The sequence below is a fragment of the Saccostrea echinata genome, unplaced genomic scaffold (genome assembly GCF_033153115.1).
Source record: "Saccostrea echinata isolate AGI-Se365-2 ecotype Australia unplaced genomic scaffold, CSIRO_AGI_Sech_v1 ptg000036l, whole genome shotgun sequence".
Lineage (NCBI taxonomy): Eukaryota > Metazoa > Mollusca > Bivalvia > Ostreida > Ostreidae > Saccostrea > Saccostrea echinata.
In genome coordinates, this window is record NW_026889785.1 from 458,367 (window position 1) to 480,909 (window position 22,543).

At 38.5% G+C, this 22,543-nt stretch overlaps 2 protein-coding genes across 2 annotated transcripts; both read left to right on the forward strand.

Annotated features, from left to right (window-relative positions):
- The first annotated feature begins 4,272 nt into the window (after positions 1-4,272).
- On the forward strand, positions 4,273-4,815 carry LOC133199812 (baculoviral IAP repeat-containing protein 7-B-like). The gene has a single exon (XM_061335640.1). The coding sequence runs from the start codon at positions 4,273-4,275 to the stop codon at positions 4,813-4,815; it is 543 nt and encodes a 180-aa protein (XP_061191624.1).
- Positions 4,816-14,812: 9,997 nt separating this feature from the next.
- LOC133199813 (uncharacterized protein F54H12.2-like) lies at positions 14,813-16,090 on the forward strand. The gene has a single exon (XM_061335642.1). It carries the CDS (start codon positions 14,813-14,815, stop codon positions 16,088-16,090), a length of 1,278 nt encoding a protein of 425 aa, XP_061191626.1.
- The last annotated feature ends 6,453 nt before the right edge of the window (positions 16,091-22,543 follow it).

A 22,543-nucleotide genomic window follows, 5' to 3' on the forward strand; every position in this document is an offset into this window, starting at 1 on the left:
AGTTTCAAGAAACAATTGATCAATTATTGTAAAACATATATCTTTATCATAAAGAGAATCTATATATTTTATACTGCATTTTAACATTATTGATAACCTCTTTAATGCAATCTAAGTACTCTTTGTCCCTTAATAGAGAGTTATTAAACTTCCAAAAACCTCGTCCTTTTTTAAGGTCATAAAATTTTAACACCAAAGAAATCATAGAGTGATCTGATCTATAGCTAGTTTCAATGTCACATTTATTTACGCAGGGCAGGAGTGTTTCTGACATGACAAAAAAATCAAGTCGACTCTGAAAGGTTTTTTCTTGCACCAAGAATACCTTCGATCTTTTTCATGAAGTTGTCTAAAAGGGCATTTGTTTAGAGCATTTATTGTCTTGAATGCGAGGAGAATTTTTGTTAGCTTCACCACATGGTCCATGAATCATGTAAGATGTTACTAAGGAATGTAGAAGGGGTAATTTACTTGCAACTGGAATTTCAGCAGACACAAATTTGTCATAATCATCGGGTGACAATGGTTTACTGTTGTTATTCAGAATTATAAGGATGTGGCAATGTGGTAATCACGTTTCTGGAATTCAATAACATACACATATGCTAAAGGTTTCCCAAACACTTCTTTTTCAACAATGTCATGTAAAAGTTCTTTTAATTTTAAATGGAATACACGTGCTGTCAAGTCAGGACGGTCTGCTGGGGATTGTCCATCAAAAAGCGCAGACTTTATTTCTGTCCAGTTAGGATTGCATGTGAATGTTATGAACAGATCTGGTTTTCCAAACTTTCTTACTATGGACATAGCATCTTGATAGAGCTGGTGCATACAACGCGGACTACCACTAAATGAAGATGGCAGAATAATTTTTCGGCTTACTATTGCTCCATTAGCATCTCCAGAAGACACAGCATCAGCCAGTCCTTGATACAGCTCGGCTCTTAACTCACGTTGATGCAGAAGACAAAAGTTTAATCTTTCTTTTTCTATTTTAGCATACATATCAACAATGTACTGATGAAGTAACCGTCCGCTCTTCAAAATGAGATTAAATCCAGTTCTTTGCATTAAGCGGTAGGAGTAAAATTCCACCATCGTCACATTTTTGTCATAGTTACAGTTGTTCTGATGAATGCCAATACTCCACCCATCTTCTCCATGTGGAAATCATAAAACATAATGCAAAGAATCATATTTTGGATGAGTTTCATTGATATGCATTATTTCATGATGTTGGGGATCATTAGTTGAATGTTTATACAACACAATATCTCGATTCGAAGGTTGTATTGAGTTATTTCCAGGAATTATAACAGATATTTCTGATGTAGTTGGCAGATTGTATCTTCTGGAATCTTTGTTGGTGTCCGCACAAATTATCATTTTTGCATTTTGATCTGTTTTTATAATTTCAGCAGCATGTTTAAAATTGTCAATAAATGGATTACAATTATGCATCATTTTCTGTAGACCATTCAGAACCTCCAGGTCTAAAGCTTTATTCCACTGTATTCTATTGTGTAGCTCATTTTCAGTGTCATAAATATAAATTTGAGCAAGCTTTGGACTTTTCCCTTTAGATGGAAATAAATGTCATATCCTGTGATATACTGATCCAGAAATGCGGAATGTATAAGGTCCATGTGACTAAAGCAAATCTTTTACTCCTAGAGAAGCAAAAGCGAGACTGGAATTAAATCCACGTTAATTTTTAGGTCACCTGAGTCACTCAGGTGACCTATTGCTATCTGTTTTCGTCCGTCGTCGTGTGTTAACATTTGAACATTTTCATCTTCTCTGAAACCGCTGAACAAAATTTGTGAATTTCATGTTGTTCCCTGCCCCCCTGGGGCCTGAGGGGTGGGGCAAAAACCATCAAAATTAATGCAATCTTTAAAAATCTTCTTCTTTACTCCTGGACATCAAGCAGTCAAACTGTTGACATGATTGTAATAAGCATTGAGCCCTCTACCAAAATTGTGAAATTCATGGCCCCAGGGTCAGGGGTTCTGGTGTTAGGGTGGGGCTATATAGATCATATAGTGAAAGTGCATTATTTCTTTGAAAATCTTCTTCTCTACTCCTGGGTATTATTGAATACATAGTTATGATAAGCAAGGGTGACTCTACCAAAATTGTGAAATTCATGGCCCCAGGGTCAGGGGTTCTGGTGCTAGGGTGGGGCTATATAGATCGTATAGTGAAAATGCATTATTTCTTTGAAAATCTTCTTCTCTACTCCTGGGTATTATTGAAACAAATTAGATACAGAGTTATGATCAGCAAGGGTGACTCTACCAAAATTGTGAAATTCAGGGTCAGGGGGGAGGGGGGTATATAGATCATATAGTGAAAGTGCATTATTTCTTTAAAAATCTTCTTCTCTACTCCTTGGTATTATTGAAACAAATTAAATACATAGTTATGATAAGCAAAAGTGACTCTACCAAAATTGTGAATTTCATGGCCCCTGGGTCAGGGGTTCTGATGTTAGGGCGGGGCTCTATTTATTATATAGTGAAAATGCATTAATGCTTTAAAATCTTCTTCTCTGCTTCTGGGTATTATTTAAACAAACTAAGTACATTGTTATGATAAACAAGGACACCTCTTTCAAAATTGTGAAATTCATGGCCCCAGGGACAGGGGTTCTGGTGCTAGGGTGGGGCTATATAGCTCCTACAGTGAAGGTGAATTATTTCTTTGAAAATCTTCTTCTCTGCCCCTGGGTACTATTTAAACAAACTAAGTACATTGTTATGATACGCAAGGATGCCTCTTCTAAAATTGTAAATTTCATGGCCCCAAGATCAAGGGTTCTGGTCAAAAGGGGGAGGGGGGGCTCTATTGATTATATAGTGAAAAATCAAAATTTCTTTTCTGCTTCTGGTTAAAAAGCAAAGAAGCTAAGTATATAGTTATGATGAGCAAGAGTGCTCCTTCCAGAGCAATGAATTGCATGACCCCTGGGTCAGATGTGCTGGTATAAGGGTGGGGCTGTTGATAATGTAGTGAAAATGCATTAATTCTATTAAATAATCCTGTCTGCTCCTTAATGTTAAGCAGTTAAACAAAGTGATTATTTATGATGAGCAAACTTGAAACTTCTGGTCCCAGAATGAGAGGCTCTGGTGTTTCTCGGTGGTGAAGGGGGGGGGGGGGGGGCTCTATTGGTAATATAGTGAATCTGTAGTGAAAATGCATTATTTCTTTAAAAATCACATGGGATATACCTTAGAGCGGATTTACGAAGTTTGGCATTTTTCAGAAAGCAGTCGAGATTTATTCAGATCTTACATCGATACCTTCTTAAAGATCAAACAGGAAGCTTCTGGATTCCCACCTGATTGTCAGACGGAGGAACAGAAACTAGATTACATTCGTAAAGTCTTAGACAGAGAAGGGATCAGGATGGACCTGTTAAGTATAGAAAAAAATCCGGTGCGAAGAACGATAGCCAAACTCTTTTTAAATTGCTTGTGGGGAAAATTCGTTCAACGCCTGTTATTACCTAAAACTCGATACTTGACCGAAGAAGAGGAATTACAACAACTCTTACAAGATTCGACCATTGACATCAAAGGGATAGAACTCTTAGAAAATAAAGAGCAGGCCGAATCGGACATGATGCTGGTCAATTATCAAGAGAAACAGGAATTTGTGGAAGAGTGTCCCTTCGGAAACGTGGTACTGGCCTGTTTCACTACCGCCCATGCCCGATTACATCTCTACGAGACTTTACAACCTTTGGGAGATCGAGTCCTTTATTTCGACACGGACAGTATCATATACCAACATAAGGAGGGACAATTTAATCCTACCCTTGGCAACAGTTTAGGAGAATGGACCGACGAATTAGACGGGGACCACATTATCAAATTCATGTCAGGAGGCCCCAAAAATTATGCTTACCTCACAGCCAAGGGAAAATCCATGTGTAAAGTCAAAGGATTGACTCTCAATTATCGGGCCTCTCAGATCGTGTCACCAGAGACTTTAGAAAAAATGCTCCAGAAAGAAATTGATGAAATCCAAGTCTCGTATCCCTACAAAATACAGAGGACTCGTCAACATGAAGTCAAGACAATACCTTTAGAAAAACAATACAGAATTGTCTATGATAAGAGACAATTGATGGAAGATTATAACACTTTACCTTATGGTTATTAAAAAAAAAACTGTATTTTAAATGTTGATGTTATTTTATGGGGAAAACCCCCAAAAATGAGGGGTTATAAAAAGGGGGGAAAATATTTTAACACTTCAGTCATGGCTGGTGTTGATAAGGAGCCAGACTACCTTCCTGTTTACCCTAAATATGCTCTGCTATTAAAGAGAAAAGCTACCTTTGATGATGAATGGCCCGAGTCTTTAAAAGGATTAATACCCGACCTAGCCAAAGCCGGATTTTATTACAGAGGAGTGAGTGATAAGACCATCTGTTTTCATTGTGGTATGACTTTAAACTGCTGGGAACCTACAGACGATCCTTATGTAGAACATGCTTATTGGAACCCTAATTGTCCTTACATCAATACCTATGAAGGACGTGAGTGGGTGATGAATGTATTCATTAACCATTTACTCCGGGTGGGATACAAACCTTCACCTCATATCAAACCTCTACTAGACCAAACCTGTACAGAGATCCAGGCAACAGGAAAATGTCACATTTGTTTAGAGGGAGAATTACAAATGGCTTTACTCCCTTGCGGACACGTATGTTGCTGTTCATTATGTGCTCCCACCTTCCGGTATTGCCCCATCTGTCGAGCCGATGTGAAGAGAACCCAGCGTATATTTCTGTGTTGACTATGAATAAAAAGGATTGAAACCCTATTTTTCTCTTCATTTGTCATCATGCAACCTGACGAGACACTCCCGTCTTTTCAATTGAAACACGAATTTACCATGGTGGTTGCAGGACCTTCTAAATCGGGGAAAACGGAATTTGTCAAGAAATTGGTGGAAAATTTACATTGGATTACCCCCATGCCACAAAAAATTGTCTGGTGTTATCGGGAATGGCAACCTGCTTACACTACTTTAACAGATCGGGTCTCCTTCATTCGAAATATTCCAGAAGACGATGAGAAATTAGTGGCCAATTTAACTATTCCTCACTTACTCATTTTTGACGACATGATGGGAGGAAAAGCCATCGAATCGATCGTGGATTGGTTTACCCGTAAAGCGCATCATCGGAATACCAGTGTGATTTACATCACTCAGAACTTATTTGATCGGGCACCACAGCATCGCACCATTAGTTTGAATGCTCATTATTTAGTGTTGTTTAAAAATCCCAGAGACAAATCTCAAATCAGTGTCTTGAGTCGACAGTTAGCCTTACCACATTTGATGTCGGCCTATCAAGAAGCCACCAGTGTTCCTCACGGGTATCTCCTGGTTGACTTGAATCCACAGACCCCAGACGAAAACAGATTGAGAAGTCGATTGTTTGAATTGTTGACAATACACATGCCACAAGAGTATAAATAAAAATGTACCAACATTACACTTGTCATTTATCATTATACAGTCGTCATGGGTCGACCTCTCTCGGCCAAGAGTAAATTAGTGAAAACGTTACGACGTTTACAGCGGGAACGAGATCCTGCCAAGCGAGCCCATTTAATCGAATTAGGGCGTAAAGCCTTATTGAATTGGTTTGCTATGGGAGCTCGAAATTTGATACGTGGGGTCTTACCCATCAATAAACAGACTCAAAAGTTTATTAATAATCATCGTCAAGATTTAAGCATCATAGCCGATAAGTCGGCGAGTGATCAAGACAGAAAAAATGCCATTTTAAAACGCGGAGGAGCCGGATTTCTAGGCGGAGTCATCATTCGTCATTTATTTAAATGGAATGCACCTAAGAAACGACGTGTTCGTCGTTTGAAAAGTGTGGTAGTGCGAGTCGATAATAAGAAACAGAGTGTTTCCCGACTGGATGGTCCGAGTAGGAGGAGCAGCTCAAAAGACCAGAAAGAAGAGAAAACCTCAAAAGAGCAAACCTACTCAAAGAAAAGCCCCTGGTGGTAGAAAGAAAAAAACGACTCCCAAAACTCCAGCTCAACGAAAAGCCATGCCCGAAAGTCTAAAAAACGAAATCAATTAGGAGGAGCAGCTCAAAAGACCAGAAAGAAGAGAAAACCTCAAAAGAGCAAACCTACTCAAAGAAAAGCCCCTGGTGGTAGAAAGAAAAAAACGACTCCCAAAACTCCAGCTCAACGAAAAGCCATGCCCGAAAGTCTAAAAAACGAAATCAATCAGTATTATAAGGAACAAAGACAAAAAACTATTGGGGAGTTATTAAAGAAACAAGCTGAAATGAGAATGGATCGTCCTGTGGGGCCCATAGGCAGTCAAAGAGCTACCGATTTAGAAGTGTTTCCTCGAGTCAATGTGGGAATTCCCTCTCCTAGAATTAAAGTCCCCATTCACACTCCTAAAATAGCACGCTTTCAACCTCTGACCGCTTCTACACCTACACTTCCTAAAGGAATGAGATATAAATGTCGATATTGTTCCAAAATCTACGTCATCCAGAAAAATAGAGACAAACACGAGAAGGACAAACACGACATGTATGCTCCTCCTCCTTGAGAGTATAAAAAAGGAGAGAAACCTGGGACATGTCCTCATTTTAACCCCAGGATGGCTAAGAAGAAGAAAAGAAGGACTTGCTGTTCTACACGATTAAAACCTCATTGGCCTCTTTTAAGAGTGTTATCTGACCATCACTATTCCTCTCCATTAAAGACGCGTATTCTAAAACATTGTTCTGGAGATTGTATTCTCAAAATCTGCGAGATCGTGTATAACCTATTAAAAGGAGTGTTACCTCTCAGTTCGGCTCATAAACGAAAACTAGCTCCTAAGAAACACATCTTCAGGAGACTGGTCAAACCTCAATCTATCCAGAGACGACGAGCTTTGTTAGTCCAGCAAAAAGGAGGCTTCATCCCTCTCTTAGCAGCAGCCGCTCCTTTACTTTTGGGAGCAGCTTCTTCCCTCCTAGGAAAATGAGTCGTAAAATGGTGTTAGTTCCCGAGGTCTTATTGAACGATCTCAAGGCAAAATTACCCAAACCTCCGGAATTTCAATCAACCATCAGTTTAGGTCAGGAATTGGACGAGATTACAAGACGTGAAGATTTAACCCCAGAAGAAAAAGTCGCTTTATATGGCCAGGAACTTCATCGATATAGGAATTATTTACAACAAGCTAGACAGGAACCTATTTCTAAACCGAAAATTCCAGCAGCAGCTCCAGCAGCAGGAGCAGCTCCAGCCCCAGCAGCAGCAGCAGCATCACCAGCAGCCCCAGGTGAGATTGAAGATGAAATCCTTGAAACAGTGAATAAAAACATGAAAAGAAAAGCTGGATTATTATTAAATCATTTAAAGAAAACCAAGGTGTTGAGTTGGAATAAAGAAGGTGAAATTAGTTATCGAGGTCAAAAAGTTCCCGATTCTAACATTGTGGATTTAATGGCTGATAGTATGAGATCTCGTTCTCGTAAAAACCATCCCCTTCCTAAAGGATTAGATGAATTTGCTCAAGCTTTAAAAGAGACGCGTACTCCTCTGGAATACGTGAGCAATGGAAACCTTATAAAAGCCATGCAGAGACCTGGAAAAATCAGTACTCCTAAAAGTATCTTCAGTGATAGTGAGGACGAGGGCGATAGTGGATTTAAAGATGCTTCTTCATTTTTGACCCCTATTAGTAGACCTGTAGGAGATAGAGGAATAAAAAAATCCACTCCTAGACCTCTGTTAAATATAGCGAAGGCCATCAAAAAATCTAAATTCAGTCCAAGTTTACCTAAAAAGAGATTAGAACAGATCGACGAAAATTGGCTTCAATTACCTAAATAAGATATGAAAAAGAAACCAGTGGAAGACATTTTAAAAGAGATTTATTATGATCCTAAAAGAGGGTACGGAGGAATACAAGCTTTGTATCGTCAGGTCAGAAGTCTGGGACATAAGATTTCCTTGAAAAAGATACGAGAATGGTTAAAAGAGCAAGATGCGTATACCTTACATAAACCCATTCACAGAAAATTCCAGAGACAACAGACTAGAGTGACGGATATAGACGAACAATGGCAATTAGATTTAGCAGATGTGTCCAGTTTAAAGAAACACAATAACGGTTATACTTTTTTATTGTGTGCCATTGACGTCTTATCTAAATATGCCTGGGTGGTGCTTTTAAAACAGAAAACGGGAAAAGAAATGATTCGAGGATTACGAGAGATTTTTCAACAAGAAGGTCGACGTCCCGTCCGCATTCAATCGGATCAAGGAAAAGAATTTACCAATCGAGAATTCTTACAGGCTTTTAAATCCATTCATTTTTTTACCACTCGTAATACGGACACTAAAGCCAGTATCGTGGAACGATTTCAGAGAACTCTCAAAGCACGCATGTGGCGCTATTTCACCCGTCATAAAACCAGACGGTATTTAGAGATCTTACCGGATTTAGTGTATGCTTACAATCACACTTATCATCGCAGTATCCAAAGAGCACCAGCTCAAGTGAATGCTTCTAATGTGTTAAAAGTCTGGAAAACTTTATATGGGAAATCAAATCGGAAACAGTTTCTTAAACCTCAGTTTAAGGAAGGAGATCGGGTACGCATCAGTAAAGCCAAACGCACATTTGAAAAAGGATATTTACCTAACTGGACCACAGAACTGTTTACCATTTCTAAGAGTTCCTGGAAGGTATCCTTACGTGTATAGAGTGCAAGATTATAACGGACAGGAATTAGAAGGGACTTTTTACGAGAAAGAATTACAAAAGATCATTAAAAAAGACGACGTGTACGAAGTGGAGGAAATCTTGGGGTATAAAAAGCGACGCGTAGGGAAAAAAATCATTCAAGAAGTCAAAGTTCGGTGGAAAGGATATCCCCCTAGTTTCGATTCATGGATTCCCCAAACGGATCTCATCAAATAACTCCTCATTGGAAATTTTGTGGAGAGAATGTTCCTCGAGAAGAAATCGTTTATTTCGCACAATTATTGATCTGTGTATCTCTCATCGTCACCAGTGTGGTCATGTTAGCTTTACACGATCCTAATCGAGAATATTGGATGGTATGTGTCAGTTCCTCAGTGGGTTATATCATGCCTAGTCCTACGATGATTCATCATACACCTACCCCTAAGAAGACCACCAATGCACAGAGTTAATGTCTTTAAAAAAAAAATAAATAAATAAATAAATACACCACAGAGTATATATAAAATGGGGAAACAACAAAGATTTTTTTTCATTTCTGATCTGACTGAGGACAGAGCAACATGGAATTTTTAAGCTCCGAGTATCGTTGGAAAATGCAAGAGCATACAGGTTCCACTAAAAAAGGAGAATGGATGAAAAACAAAGAGGAATGCATCCAAGATTTCATGGATAAGAATCCGGGAGAAACAGGACTCAATGATGTGTACCTGTATAAGAGATTCAAATTACCGGACCATGAATGTGCACCACTCATAGTATTATTATTAGGGTCATGGCGACCCCAGTATCAGGAATTCAAATGGAAAGTCAAATACGTCTTGGCTCACAAAACAGAGGCACCAGCAAGGACCTGGATTCAAGGAAAATGGATGGAAGAAGTCCGAGATTGTATCAAAGATTATGTAATCAAAGTGCTCAGAGAAGGATACGACATCATGGACTGTGCTTGTGAAACAGAATATTTGTACATGAGGAGAACTTTTCCTATTCAAAAAGAAGTATGCAAAAGTATTCCATGTTTGTTAATTTAATGTTGTTGTTGTTGTGAATTAAACCTAAGAAAAAAAAAAAAATAAATTCTGGTGTTGTTGGTTTTTCCGCATCGACTAAAAATAGATATCCCAAGGTATATATAAATCTTAGCTTTGAGTTCACTGTGTTCATTTTTCAATCATGCCTTCTGTGTGGAGAATGTCGTATTTTCTTCACCAAGAAAATAGTGCCTGTCCTCATTGTTATAGCCAGTTGAGAGAGATCAGCAGATTACCTGAGTATGACAGTGACGACGACCTTATTGGTTGGTATTGGGGATGTAATGAATGTGAAGAACGTATACCTCACTGGGAAGTAGACGATCCCCTTAGTTTGTGGTATTGTCGCTGTGATTGGTGCCTGAAATATTGCCTGTGGAAATATGGGGTTGATTTTATGATGCCACGTTGGGCTAAGCGCATGAGAAGAAATACCAAGATCGAAAGATGCCCCTCCTGCTGGGAAGAAAACACCCAAGGAAAATGGAAATGTCAACAGTGTATGAAATATCCCTGCTGTGAAAAGTGTTACAAGTCCATTATACGGCTTTCTTACAGAAATTGTCCCTTGTGTCGATTTGAACAATAATAATAATAATAATAATAATAATAATAAAAAAACTATAAACAAACCAGGTCTTATTTTCTTAGCTGCAATAATGTAGCCCTCTCCCGATTTTTATTTTTTTTTTTTTGGGAGAGGGCTACAACTCCTTAGGATCTCCGTAATGGTGCAAGTGCGGGAGTGATTCACTACCGCACAGATTTCGGCTCAAATTATCAGAAAGTGGGTATTTTATTAACATATCTTACCTGAACTCATAAAATGTAGTTATGCAAGACATGAACTGATCCAAAAATATACAGAACAATCCGTATATCGGTTATTTTTCATGTATGTCAACATCACAACTTGAATTTATCCGCCATGTTTACTGACCTTGATCGATTTTATTTTGGGACAACCAATGAGAATTTGGGATCTAGGGGAGCGGATCTGTATGGATTTCCCTTATTATAAGCATATATATCACTGTTTATGATAAAAATATCACATGGAATGCTTTTATTTATCGATGTTTAGTGATATCATACAACACAAACATTTATCAACACCGACATTTACATTATCAAGTGATTCTAAATTTCAAGCGCAAGTCTCAGTACATCACGCGAGAACTGTCATGGCTGCTGAGGTGAACGACTGGAAAACACGCATATTTATTTTACTTGGTTTTCGCGTATAATGGGCTATGATGTTGATAGTGAATAAAAATTCCGTCTTCTTGGAAGTAAGTTGAATGCAAAAACAATTTATTTTGCCTGCAGTTGCCCGTATCTAAAAAATATATTTGCACCATTACGGAGATGCAGTGGAATTGTAGCCCTCTCCTGAAAATATCAGATTAAAAAAAATCGGAGAGGGCTACATTATTGCAGCTATTATTTTCTCAGCTGAATACATGTGATGACGTCACAATAGGCAGCTTGATGACTTGAATCGGTGCCAAGTTTATGCCCTTGGTAAAAACCTGGTTTTTTTTTTTTTTTTAATTTATTTTTAGACTTTGGAAAAACCAATAGATTTAAAAAATTTATTTTTTGACTTTGGAAAAACCAATAGACGTAAATAGAGTAAGAACGTGTTAAGCACGTGTGGGTTTTTCCAAAGCGACTATAAATAGTCAGATCCAAAGGTATTTAAAGCTGAGCTTTTTTTTTTAAATTTCACAAAGCGACTATAAATAGTCAGATCCAAAGGTATTTTAAAGCTGAGCTTTTTTGAAAAAAAAAAATTTCACCACCACCACATTTCATCATGATTTTTATGTGGAGACTGAAGTATTTGTTTGAGGTAGAAAAGTATTACTGTCATTACTGTGATAGGGAGATGATCCATGAGCGTACATTTACGGTGTATGATTATCCCGGATGGCATCACAGAACTTATCGAATTTGCGAGCATTGTGAAATGGCTTTTCCTCACTGGTTTGTGGATGATACCCCTTCCATGGAGACCTGTGGATGTAGCTGGTGCGTGAAATATTTCACATGGAAGTACGGGGCAGAGAATATGGTGCCCCTATGGGTCAAAGTGACCAGGAAGAGAGCCTTAAAGAAATGCCTGACCTGCTGGGAGGAAAATACGGAGGGGAGATGGAAGTGCCAACAATGCCGACAGTATCCATGCTGTGTGAAATGTGTCGAGAACTTCGTCAAGATTTGCTACAGACTTTGTCCATTATGTAGATATGAAGGAAATAAATCATAAAATCAAAAAAAAAAAACTGTTGTTGGGTTTTTCCTGAGATGCTAAAAATAGATTGGATAAGGTTATATAAAGAGGTATGACCCAAAAAATATCATTCATTCTGAAAAAGTTCAGTGTCCAAGTCAGACGTGTTTTCAAAGATGCAGTATCGTTGGTATTGTGAGAGCCCCGTCACTCAGTTTATTTACATGCAAGGAGGGTGGATGAAAACTAAACTAGGAGCGATCCTGGATTTCTTTGAAAATCATCCAGGACATTCCCTGGAAAACGTGTGGCTGGAAAAAAGAGTCAAAATCCCGCATCCTAAAGGAACTAGAGTGAGGGTGAAATTCAACCAGCATTACGAGCAATATAAATGGGTCAGCTGTACTCATCCTATGAATCGTTCAACACCGATGACCCTGGTTCTGAACGAAAGTCTCTGGTACTCCGACATAGCAGAGTGTGTGAGACATTTTTTCAAGATGAAGAAAAAAGAACTGACATTTTCAGATTATCACGACGTTAAACAGTACGTGTATTGTCGCATCCCCTTTTCCCAGATCAAAGACAATATGGAAAAGGAAGGACCTGGTGTTTTAGACAGAGTGATTGATTACAGATCATCATCAGAAGAAGAAGAAGTGTAAAAAAAAAAAAAAGAAAAAAAAATAGACTCAATAAAATTTTTAAAAAACAAAAAAAAGTGTTGTTATAAATAGAAGGGTCCTAAGTTATTTTGTCTCAGTATCTCACTGAACATGGCCGAGAGCAGTGGTTTTTACATGACTTTACCCAGTGATGGGTCCATGCAATCTTTTCCGAGTAATACGACTGCTCAATTTAAAACCTTATTGCCACAAACAGTAGATTTAACAGATGGACAATGGGAAGTGGCTTTAACAGAATTGATGTATCCCATTTCATTGAAAAACATCACAGAAGAGGAAGCTTATTTTGACATCCTGCTTCCTCAGTTTTATGCTCCAAAAGTCGAAGAACCTAATGTGTTTAAATGGGATAGATTTAAAATGAAAACCATAGAGGCGATGCCATTAAGCGAATGTCCTGTACTGTTAGATTGGGACCATACTGAATTTGGTAATCTCATAACGAAAGACCAGAAGATGGAAATTAAGCGAATTCACTTTAGACCGGGGCCTTACATTCATCCCATGGCTTTAACAAGTGAAATCAGTCTTGGACTGGAAAGAACTTTGAAAAAATTATAGAAGTTTTTGGGTGATTCTAAAAAAGAGGGTGATTCTAAAAAAGAGTATGCCATGAAATTAACCTATCATGACAAATATGATAAAGTGATGTATCAGTTTACGGGGAGAGAACTGAAAAAATATCCCTTATGCATTCGTTTCCCCACAGCCTTAGCTTATAAGCTAGGAATAGAAAGTAAGAAGGTGATTCTTCAGAACGATACAGAAACCAAATGGATCAACGTTAGTTACATGGGTAACAATACCGTAGATTTATATGAAAATCTGAAATCCATGTACGTGTATTGTGACTTGATTGAACCCCAGACGGTAGGATCCAATGCCTTGAAATTATTAAGAGTGGTTCCTTGTACACTCAATCTGGAAGATAAAAAACAAGCTAAATGGGAACCGGTTCGAGCGGAATATTTGAAACTGAGTAAAAAACATTTCGATAGCATTGAGATTCATATCATGACTCCTATAGGGACTCCCATGCCTTTTTTAAATGGAAAATCGGTCGTGAAACCTCATTTTAGAAAAGTGTACTGAGATGAGTGTACATCTTTTTTTTTGTTACATCTTATTGGGAGTGATGACTTGTCTGATATGCTGTCTGTATTGTATTCAACCTTAAGACAGGAGGATATAAAAAGGAGTCCCTGGAGTGCATTTAAGTCAGTCTGACACGAGTCATGAAACATGCAGTATCATCCCGGATTATTGAGACAAAGAGGACACGGACAGTTTGTCTATCATAGAGGTTTATTACGTCAAAAAGGACACGGTATTTTAGGATCCTTGTTTAAAGTAGCAGCTCCCTTAATAGGAAGATTATTTGGAGGAGGCCAACAGCAACCACCCCCACCCCTGCCTATTATTATCAACCCCAAAACTATCAAAGAGGGGAAGGATTTTTTACGGATTTACTGAAATCGGGGGCTAAACACGCCTTGACCGCTGCTGCTAGAACGGGGTTAGACGTGTTAGAAAATAAGAGATCTTTAAAAGACGCTGTCAAAACTCACGGAGTACAAGCCCTGAAAAACACTTCGGGAATGGTGAAACAAAGAATGAATCTAGGAGGTACTAAGAAAAGAAGAAAAAAGAGAATGAAAAAACAGAGGGGATCGGGAATGGTGATTAAAATAATAAGAAGAAAAAGACGACAGAGAGGCAGAGGATTTTTTACGGATTTACTGAAATCGGGAGCTAAACATGCCTTGACGGCTGCTGCTAGAACGGGGTTAGACGTGTTAGAAAATAAGAGATCCTTAAAAGACGCTGTCAAAACTCACGGAGTACAAGCCCTGAAAAATACTTCAGGAATGGTGAAACAAAGAATGAATCTAGGAGGTAGCAAGAAAAGAAGAAAAAAGACACCTGTGTTAGCCCGAGGAGGTCCTAAGAGAAAAAGAAAAAAACAAGGAGGAATTCAGACTAAGAAAACACGTCCTTTAGATATCTTTGATTGAGAGACTATAAATAGGGGAGTCGAGTGATATTGACCTTCATTTGTGAAAAATCAATCCTAGTAGACAGACATCATGTTGCAACCAGATTCCTGTGCGTGTGGGATGAACAATTTACAATTGTTCCAAGTCCCCCCGACTAATATTGCTTTAGAAGACTCCAAATGGGAAGAATATTACCCCATTTCTAGTACTTTAGATTCGGATACGGCTCCCATTGAATTTGAAATTAAAGGACAAGGAGATCAATATCTGGATTTATCTCAAACGTATGTTCAAATGGTGTGTAAATTTACCAAAGACGATGGTACTAATCTGACTGGGGCTGGCACTACTTGCGCCCCGGTGAATAATATCTTACATTCCTTGTTTACGGAAATCGATCTCAATGTCAATGGGAAAATAGTGACTCCAGGAACCGATACTTATCCTTACAAAGCTTATCTGGAGAAATTACTTTCTTACAAACCCAGAACTTTAATGACACAGATGAGAGCTTGTAGTCTGTGGGAAAAAGATACGGCAGGACACATGGAGGAAGTGGGGGTAGCACACCTTGGAGTGACTCAAAATAAGACATTTGATGTAAAAAAGGGTGTAAGTGGTGATACTGTGGTCATTGACGAACCTATCGTCCCAGAGTTACCGGCCAATTCTAAAAACGAAGGATTTAGAAAACGTCACCAGGCCATCAATGATAGTAAGAAAATAGCCTTGTTTGATCGTTTACATCTGGATTTATTTCAACAAGACCGATTTCTACCCAATGGAGTAGACGTCCGTTTGAGATTTAATCGAGCTAGACCTCAGTTCTATATGATGATCAAAGCAGGAAGTACGGGAAAAATGAAAATATTGAACATGGTCTTGTGGGTGAGAAAAGTCAAACCCACGGCCGTCATGATGAATGGCATTAATCAAAGTTTGAACACTCATAGAGCTAAATATCCATTGAGAAGAGTGGAAGTGAAAACCTTTACCATACTGATAGGAACTCAATCTAAGATTACGGATCATCTGTTTCAAGGCCAGATGCCTAAACGTCTCATTTTAGGCTTTGTGGAGAATGCGGCTTTTAACGGAGATAAAACTAAAAATCCGTTTCATTTTCAAAACTTTGGGATTAAGAAATTAGATGTCAGTATCAATGGAGAGACCAGAGACAAATCTCAAATCAGTGTCTTGAGTCGACAGTTAGCCTTACCACATTTGATGTCGGCCTATCAAGAAGCCACCAGTGTTCCTCACGGGTATCTCCTGGTTGACTTGAATCCACAGACCCCAGACGAAAACAGATTGAGAAGTCGATTGTTTGAATTGTTGACTATACACATGCCACAAGAGTATAAATAAAAATGTACCAACATTACACTTGTCATTTATCATTATACAGTCGTCATGGGTCGACCTCTCTCGGCCAAGAGTAAATTAGTGAAAACGTTACGACGTTTACAGCGGGAACGAGATCCTGCCAAGCGAGCCCATTTAATCGAATTAGGGCGTAAAGCCTTATTGAATTGGTTTGCTATGGGAGCTCGAAATTTGATACGTGGGGTCTTACCCATCAATAAACAGACTCAAAAGTTTATTAATAATCATCGTCAAGATTTAAGCATCATAGCCGATAAGTCGGCGAGTGATCAAGACAGAAAAAATGCCATTTTAAAACGCGGAGGAGCCGGATTTCTAGGCGGAGTCATCATTCGTCATTTATTTAAATGGAATGCACCTAAGAAACGACGTGTTCGTCGTTTGAAAAGTGTGGTAGTGCGAGTCGATAATAAGAAACAGAGTGTTTCCCGACTGGATGGTCCGAGTAGGAGGAGCAGCTCAAAAGACCAGAAAGAAGAGAAAACCTCAAAAGAGCAAACCTACTCAAAGAAAAGCCCCTGGTGGTAGAAAGAAAAAAACGACTCCCAAAACTCCAGCTCAAAGAAAAGCCATGCCCGAAAGTCTAAAAAACGAAATCAATTAGGAGGAGCAGCTCAAAAGACCAGAAAGAAGAGAAAACCTCAAAAGAGCAAACCTACTCAAAGAAAAGCCCCTGGTGGTAGAAAGAAAAAAACGACTCCCAAAACTCCAGCTCAACGAAAAGCCATGCCCGAAAGTCTAAAAAACGAAATCAATCAGTATTATAAGGAACAAAGACAAAAAACTATTGGGGAGTTATTAAAGAAACAAGCTGAAATGAGAATGGATCGTCCTGTGGGGCCCATAGGCAGTCAAAGAGCTACCGATTTAGAAGTGTTTCCTCGAGTCAATGTGGGAATTCCCTCTCCTAGAATTAAAGTCCCCATTCACACTCCTAAAATAGCACGCTTTCAACCTCTGACCGCTTCTACACCTACACTTCCTAAAGGAATGAGATATAAATGTCGATATTGTTCCAAAATCTACGTCATCCAGAAAAATAGAGACAAACACGAGAAGGACAAACACGACATGTATGCTCCTCCTCCTTGAGAGTATAAAAAAGGAGAGAAACCTGGGACATGTCCTCATTTTAACCCCAGGATGGCTAAGAAGAAGAAAAGAAGGACTTGCTGTTCTACACGATTAAAACCTCATTGGCCTCTTTTAAGAGTGTTATCTGACCATCACTATTCCTCTCCATTAAAGACGCGTATTCTAAAACATTGTTCTGGAGATTGTATTCTCAAAATCTGCGAGATCGTGTATAACCTATTAAAAGGAGTGTTACCTCTCAGTTCGGCTCATAAACGAAAACTAGCTCCTAAGAAACACATCTTCAGGAGACTGGTCAAACCTCAATCTATCCAGAGACGACGAGCTTTGTTAGTCCAGCAAAAAGGAGGCTTCATCCCTCTCTTAGCAGCAGCCGCTCCTTTACTTTTGGGAGCAGCTTCTTCCCTCCTAGGAAAATGAGTCGTAAAATGGTGTTAGTTCCCGAGGTCTTATTGAACGATCTCAAGGCAAAATTACCCAAACCTCCGGAATTTCAATCAACCATCAGTTTAGGTCAGGAATTGGACGAGATTACAAGACGTGAAGATTTAACCCCAGAAGAAAAAGTCGCTTTATATGGCCAGGAACTTCATCGATATAGGAATTATTTACAACAAGCTAGACAGGAACCTATTTCTAAACCGAAAATTCCAGCAGCAGCTCCAGCAGCAGGAGCAGCTCCAGCCCCAGCAGCAGCAGCAGCATCACCAGCAGCCCCAGGTGAGATTGAAGATGAAATCCTTGAAACAGTGAATAAAAACATGAAAAGAAAAGCTGGATTATTATTAAATCATTTAAAGAAAACCAAGGTGTTGAGTTGGAATAAAGAAGGTGAAATTAGTTATCGAGGTCAAAAAGTTCCCGATTCTAACATTGTGGATTTAATGGCTGATAGTATGAGATCTCGTTCTCGTAAAAACCATCCCCTTCCTAAAGGATTAGATGAATTTGCTCAAGCTTTAAAAGAGACGCGTACTCCTCTGGAATACGTGAGCAATGGAAACCTTATAAAAGCCATGCAGAGACCTGGAAAAATCAGTACTCCTAAAAGTATCTTCAGTGATAGTGAGGACGAGGGCGATAGTGGATTTAAAGATGCTTCTTCATTTTTGACCCCTATTAGTAGACCTGTAGGAGATAGAGGAATAAAAAAATCCACTCCTAGACCTCTGTTAAATATAGCGAAGGCCATCAAAAAATCTAAATTCAGTCCAAGTTTACCTAAAAAGAGATTAGAACAGATCGACGAAAATTGGCTTCAATTACCTAAATAAGATATGAAAAAGAAACCAGTGGAAGACATTTTAAAAGAGATTTATTATGATCCTAAAAGAGGGTACGGAGGAATACAAGCTTTGTATCGTCAGGTCAGAAGTCTGGGACATAAGATTTCCTTGAAAAAGATACGAGAATGGTTAAAAGAGCAAGATGCGTATACCTTACATAAACCCATTCACAGAAAATTCCAGAGACAACAGACTAGAGTGACGGATATAGACGAACAATGGCAATTAGATTTAGCAGATGTGTCCAGTTTAAAGAAACACAATAACGGTTATACTTTTTTATTGTGTGCCATTGACGTCTTATCTAAATATGCCTGGGTGGTGCTTTTAAAACAGAAAACGGGAAAAGAAATGATTCGAGGATTACGAGAGATTTTTCAACAAGAAGGTCGACGTCCCGTCCGCATTCAATCGGATCAAGGAAAAGAATTTACCAATCGAGAATTCTTACAGGCTTTTAAATCCATTCATTTTTTTACCACTCGTAATACGGACACTAAAGCCAGTATCGTGGAACGATTTCAGAGAACTCTCAAAGCACGCATGTGGCGCTATTTCACCCGTCATAAAACCAGACGGTATTTAGAGATCTTACCGGATTTAGTGTATGCTTACAATCACACTTATCATCGCAGTATCCAAAGAGCACCAGCTCAAGTGAATGCTTCTAATGTGTTAAAAGTCTGGAAAACTTTATATGGGAAATCAAATCGGAAACAGTTTCTTAAACCTCAGTTTAAGGAAGGAGATCGGGTACGCATCAGTAAAGCCAAACGCACATTTGAAAAAGGATATTTACCTAACTGGACCACAGAACTGTTTACCATTTCTAAGAGTTCCTGGAAGGTATCCTTACGTGTATAGAGTGCAAGATTATAACGGACAGGAATTAGAAGGGACTTTTTACGAGAAAGAATTACAAAAGATCATTAAAAAAGACGACGTGTACGAAGTGGAGGAAATCTTGGGGTATAAAAAGCGACGCGTAGGGAAAAAAAATCATTCAAGAAGTCAAAGTTCGGTGGAAAGGATATCCCCCTAGTTTCGATTCATGGATTCCCCAAACGGATCTCATCAAATAACTCCTCATTGGAAATTTTGTGGAGAGAATGTTCCTCGAGAAGAAATCGTTTATTTCGCACAATTATTGATCTGTGTATCTCTCATCGTCACCAGTGTGGTCATGTTAGCTTTACACGATCCTAATCGAGAATATTGGATGGTATGTGTCAGTTCCTCAGTGGGTTATATCATGCCTAGTCCTACGATGATTCATCATACACCTACCCCTAAGAAGACCACCAATGCACAGAGTTAATGTCTTTAAAAAAAAAATAAATAAATAAATAAATACACCACAGAGTATATATAAAATGGGGAAACAACAAAGATTTTTTTTCATTTCTGATCTGACTGAGGACAGAGCAACATGGAATTTTTAAGCTCCGAGTATCGTTGGAAAATGCAAGAGCATACAGGTTCCACTAAAAAAGGAGAATGGATGAAAAACAAAGAGGAATGCATCCAAGATTTCATGGATAAGAATCCGGGAGAAACAGGACTCAATGATGTGTACCTGTATAAGAGATTCAAATTACCGGACCATGAATGTGCACCACTCATAGTATTATTATTAGGGTCATGGCGACCCCAGTATCAGGAATTCAAATGGAAAGTCAAATACGTCTTGGCTCACAAAACAGAGGCACCAGCAAGGACCTGGATTCAAGGAAAATGGATGGAAGAAGTCCGAGATTGTATCAAAGATTATGTAATCAAAGTGCTCAGAGAAGGATACGACATCATGGACTGTGCTTGTGAAACAGAATATTTGTACATGAGGAGAACTTTTCCTATTCAAAAAGAACTATGCAAAAGTATTCCATGTTTGTTAATTTAATGTTGTTGTTGTTGTGAATTAAACCTAAGAAAAAAAAAATAAATAAATTCTGGTGTTGTTGGTTTTTCCGCATCGACTAAAAATAGATATCCCAAGGTATATATAAATCTTAGCTTTGAGTTCACTGTGTTCATTTTTCAATCATGCCTTCTGTGTGGAGAATGTCGTATTTTCTTCACCAAGAAAATAGTGCCTGTCCTCATTGTTATAGCCAGTTGAGAGAGATCAGCAGATTACCTGAGTATGACAGTGACGACGACCTTATTGGTTGGTATTGGGGATGTAATGAATGTGAAGAACGTATACCTCACTGGGAAGTAGACGATCCCCTTAGTTTGTGGTATTGTCGCTGTGATTGGTGCCTGAAATATTGCCTGTGGAAATATGGGGTTGATTTTATGATGCCACGTTGGGCTAAGCGCATGAGAAGAAATACCAAGATCGAAAGATGCCCCTCCTGCTGGGAAGAAAACACCCAAGGAAAATGGAAATGTCAACAGTGTATGAAATATCCCTGCTGTGAAAAGTGTTACAAGTCCATTATACGGCTTTCTTACAGAAATTGTCCCTTGTGTCGATTTGAACAATAATAATAATAATAATAATAATAAAAAAACTATAAACAAACCAGGTCTTATTTTCTTAGCTGCAATAATGTAGCCCTCTCCCGATTTTTATTTTTTTTTTTTGGGGAGAGGGCTACAACTCCTTAGGATCTCCGTAATGGTGCAAGTGCGGGAGTGATTCACTACCGCACAGATTTCGGCTCAAATTATCAGAAAGTGGGTATTTTATTAACATATCTTACCTGAACTCATAAAATGTAGTTATGCAAGACATGAACTGATCCAAAAATATACAGAACAATCCGTATATCGGTTATTTTTCATGTATGTCAACATCACAACTTGAATTTATCCGCCATGTTTACTGACCTTGATCGATTTTATTTTGGGACAACCAATGAGAATTTGGGATCTAGGGGAGCGGATCTGTATGGATTTCCCTTATTATAAGCATATATATCACTGTTTATGATAAAAATATCACATGGAATGCTTTTATTTATCGATGTTTAGTGATATCATACAACACAAACATTTATCAACACCGACATTTACATTATCAAGTGATTCTAAATTTCAAGCGCAAGTCTCAGTACATCACGCGAGAACTGTCATGGCTGCTGAGGTGAACGACTGGAAAACACGCATATTTATTTTACTTGGTTTTCGCGTATAATGGGCTATGATGTTGATAGTGAATAAAAATTCCGTCTTCTTGGAAGTAAGTTGAATGCAAAAACAATTTATTTTGCCTGCAGTTGCCCGTATCTAAAAAATATATTTGCACCATTACGGAGATGCAGTGGAATTGTAGCCCTCTCCTGAAAATATCAGATTAAAAAAATCGGAGAGGGCTACATTATTGCAGCTATTATTTTCTCAGCTGAATACATGTGATGACGTCACAATAGGCAGCTTGATGACTTGAATCGGTGCCAAGTTTATGCCCTTGGTAAAAACCTGGTTTTTTTTTTTTTTTTTAATTTATTTTTAGACTTTGGAAAAACCAATAGATTTAAAAAATTTATTTTTTGACTTTGGAAAAACCAATAGACGTAAATAGAGTAAGAACGTGTTAAGCACGTGTGGGTTTTTCCAAAGCGACTATAAATAGTCAGATCCAAAGGTATTTAAAGCTGAGCTTTTTTTTTTAAATTTCACAAAGCGACTATAAATAGTCAGATCCAAAGGTATTTTAAAGCTGAGCTTTTTTGAAAAAAAAAAATTTCACCACCACCACATTTCATCATGATTTTTATGTGGAGACTGAAGTATTTGTTTGAGGTAGAAAAGTATTACTGTCATTACTGTGATAGGGAGATGATCCATGAGCGTACATTTACGGTGTATGATTATCCCGGATGGCATCACAGAACTTATCGAATTTGCGAGCATTGTGAAATGGCTTTTCCTCACTGGTTTGTGGATGATACCCCTTCCATGGAGACCTGTGGATGTAGCTGGTGCGTGAAATATTTCACATGGAAGTACGGGGCAGAGAATATGGTGCCCCTATGGGTCAAAGTGACCAGGAAGAGAGCCTTAAAGAAATGCCTGACCTGCTGGGAGGAAAATACGGAGGGGAGAT

Excerpts from the sequence above, each read along its gene's own strand:
- LOC133199813 (XM_061335642.1), top strand. The coding sequence starts at position 14,813 with ATGTTGCAACCAGATTCCTGTGCGTGTGGGATGAACAATTTACAATTG.
- LOC133199812 (XM_061335640.1), top strand. The coding sequence starts at position 4,273 with ATGGCTGGTGTTGATAAGGAGCCAGACTACCTTCCTGTTTACCCTAAA.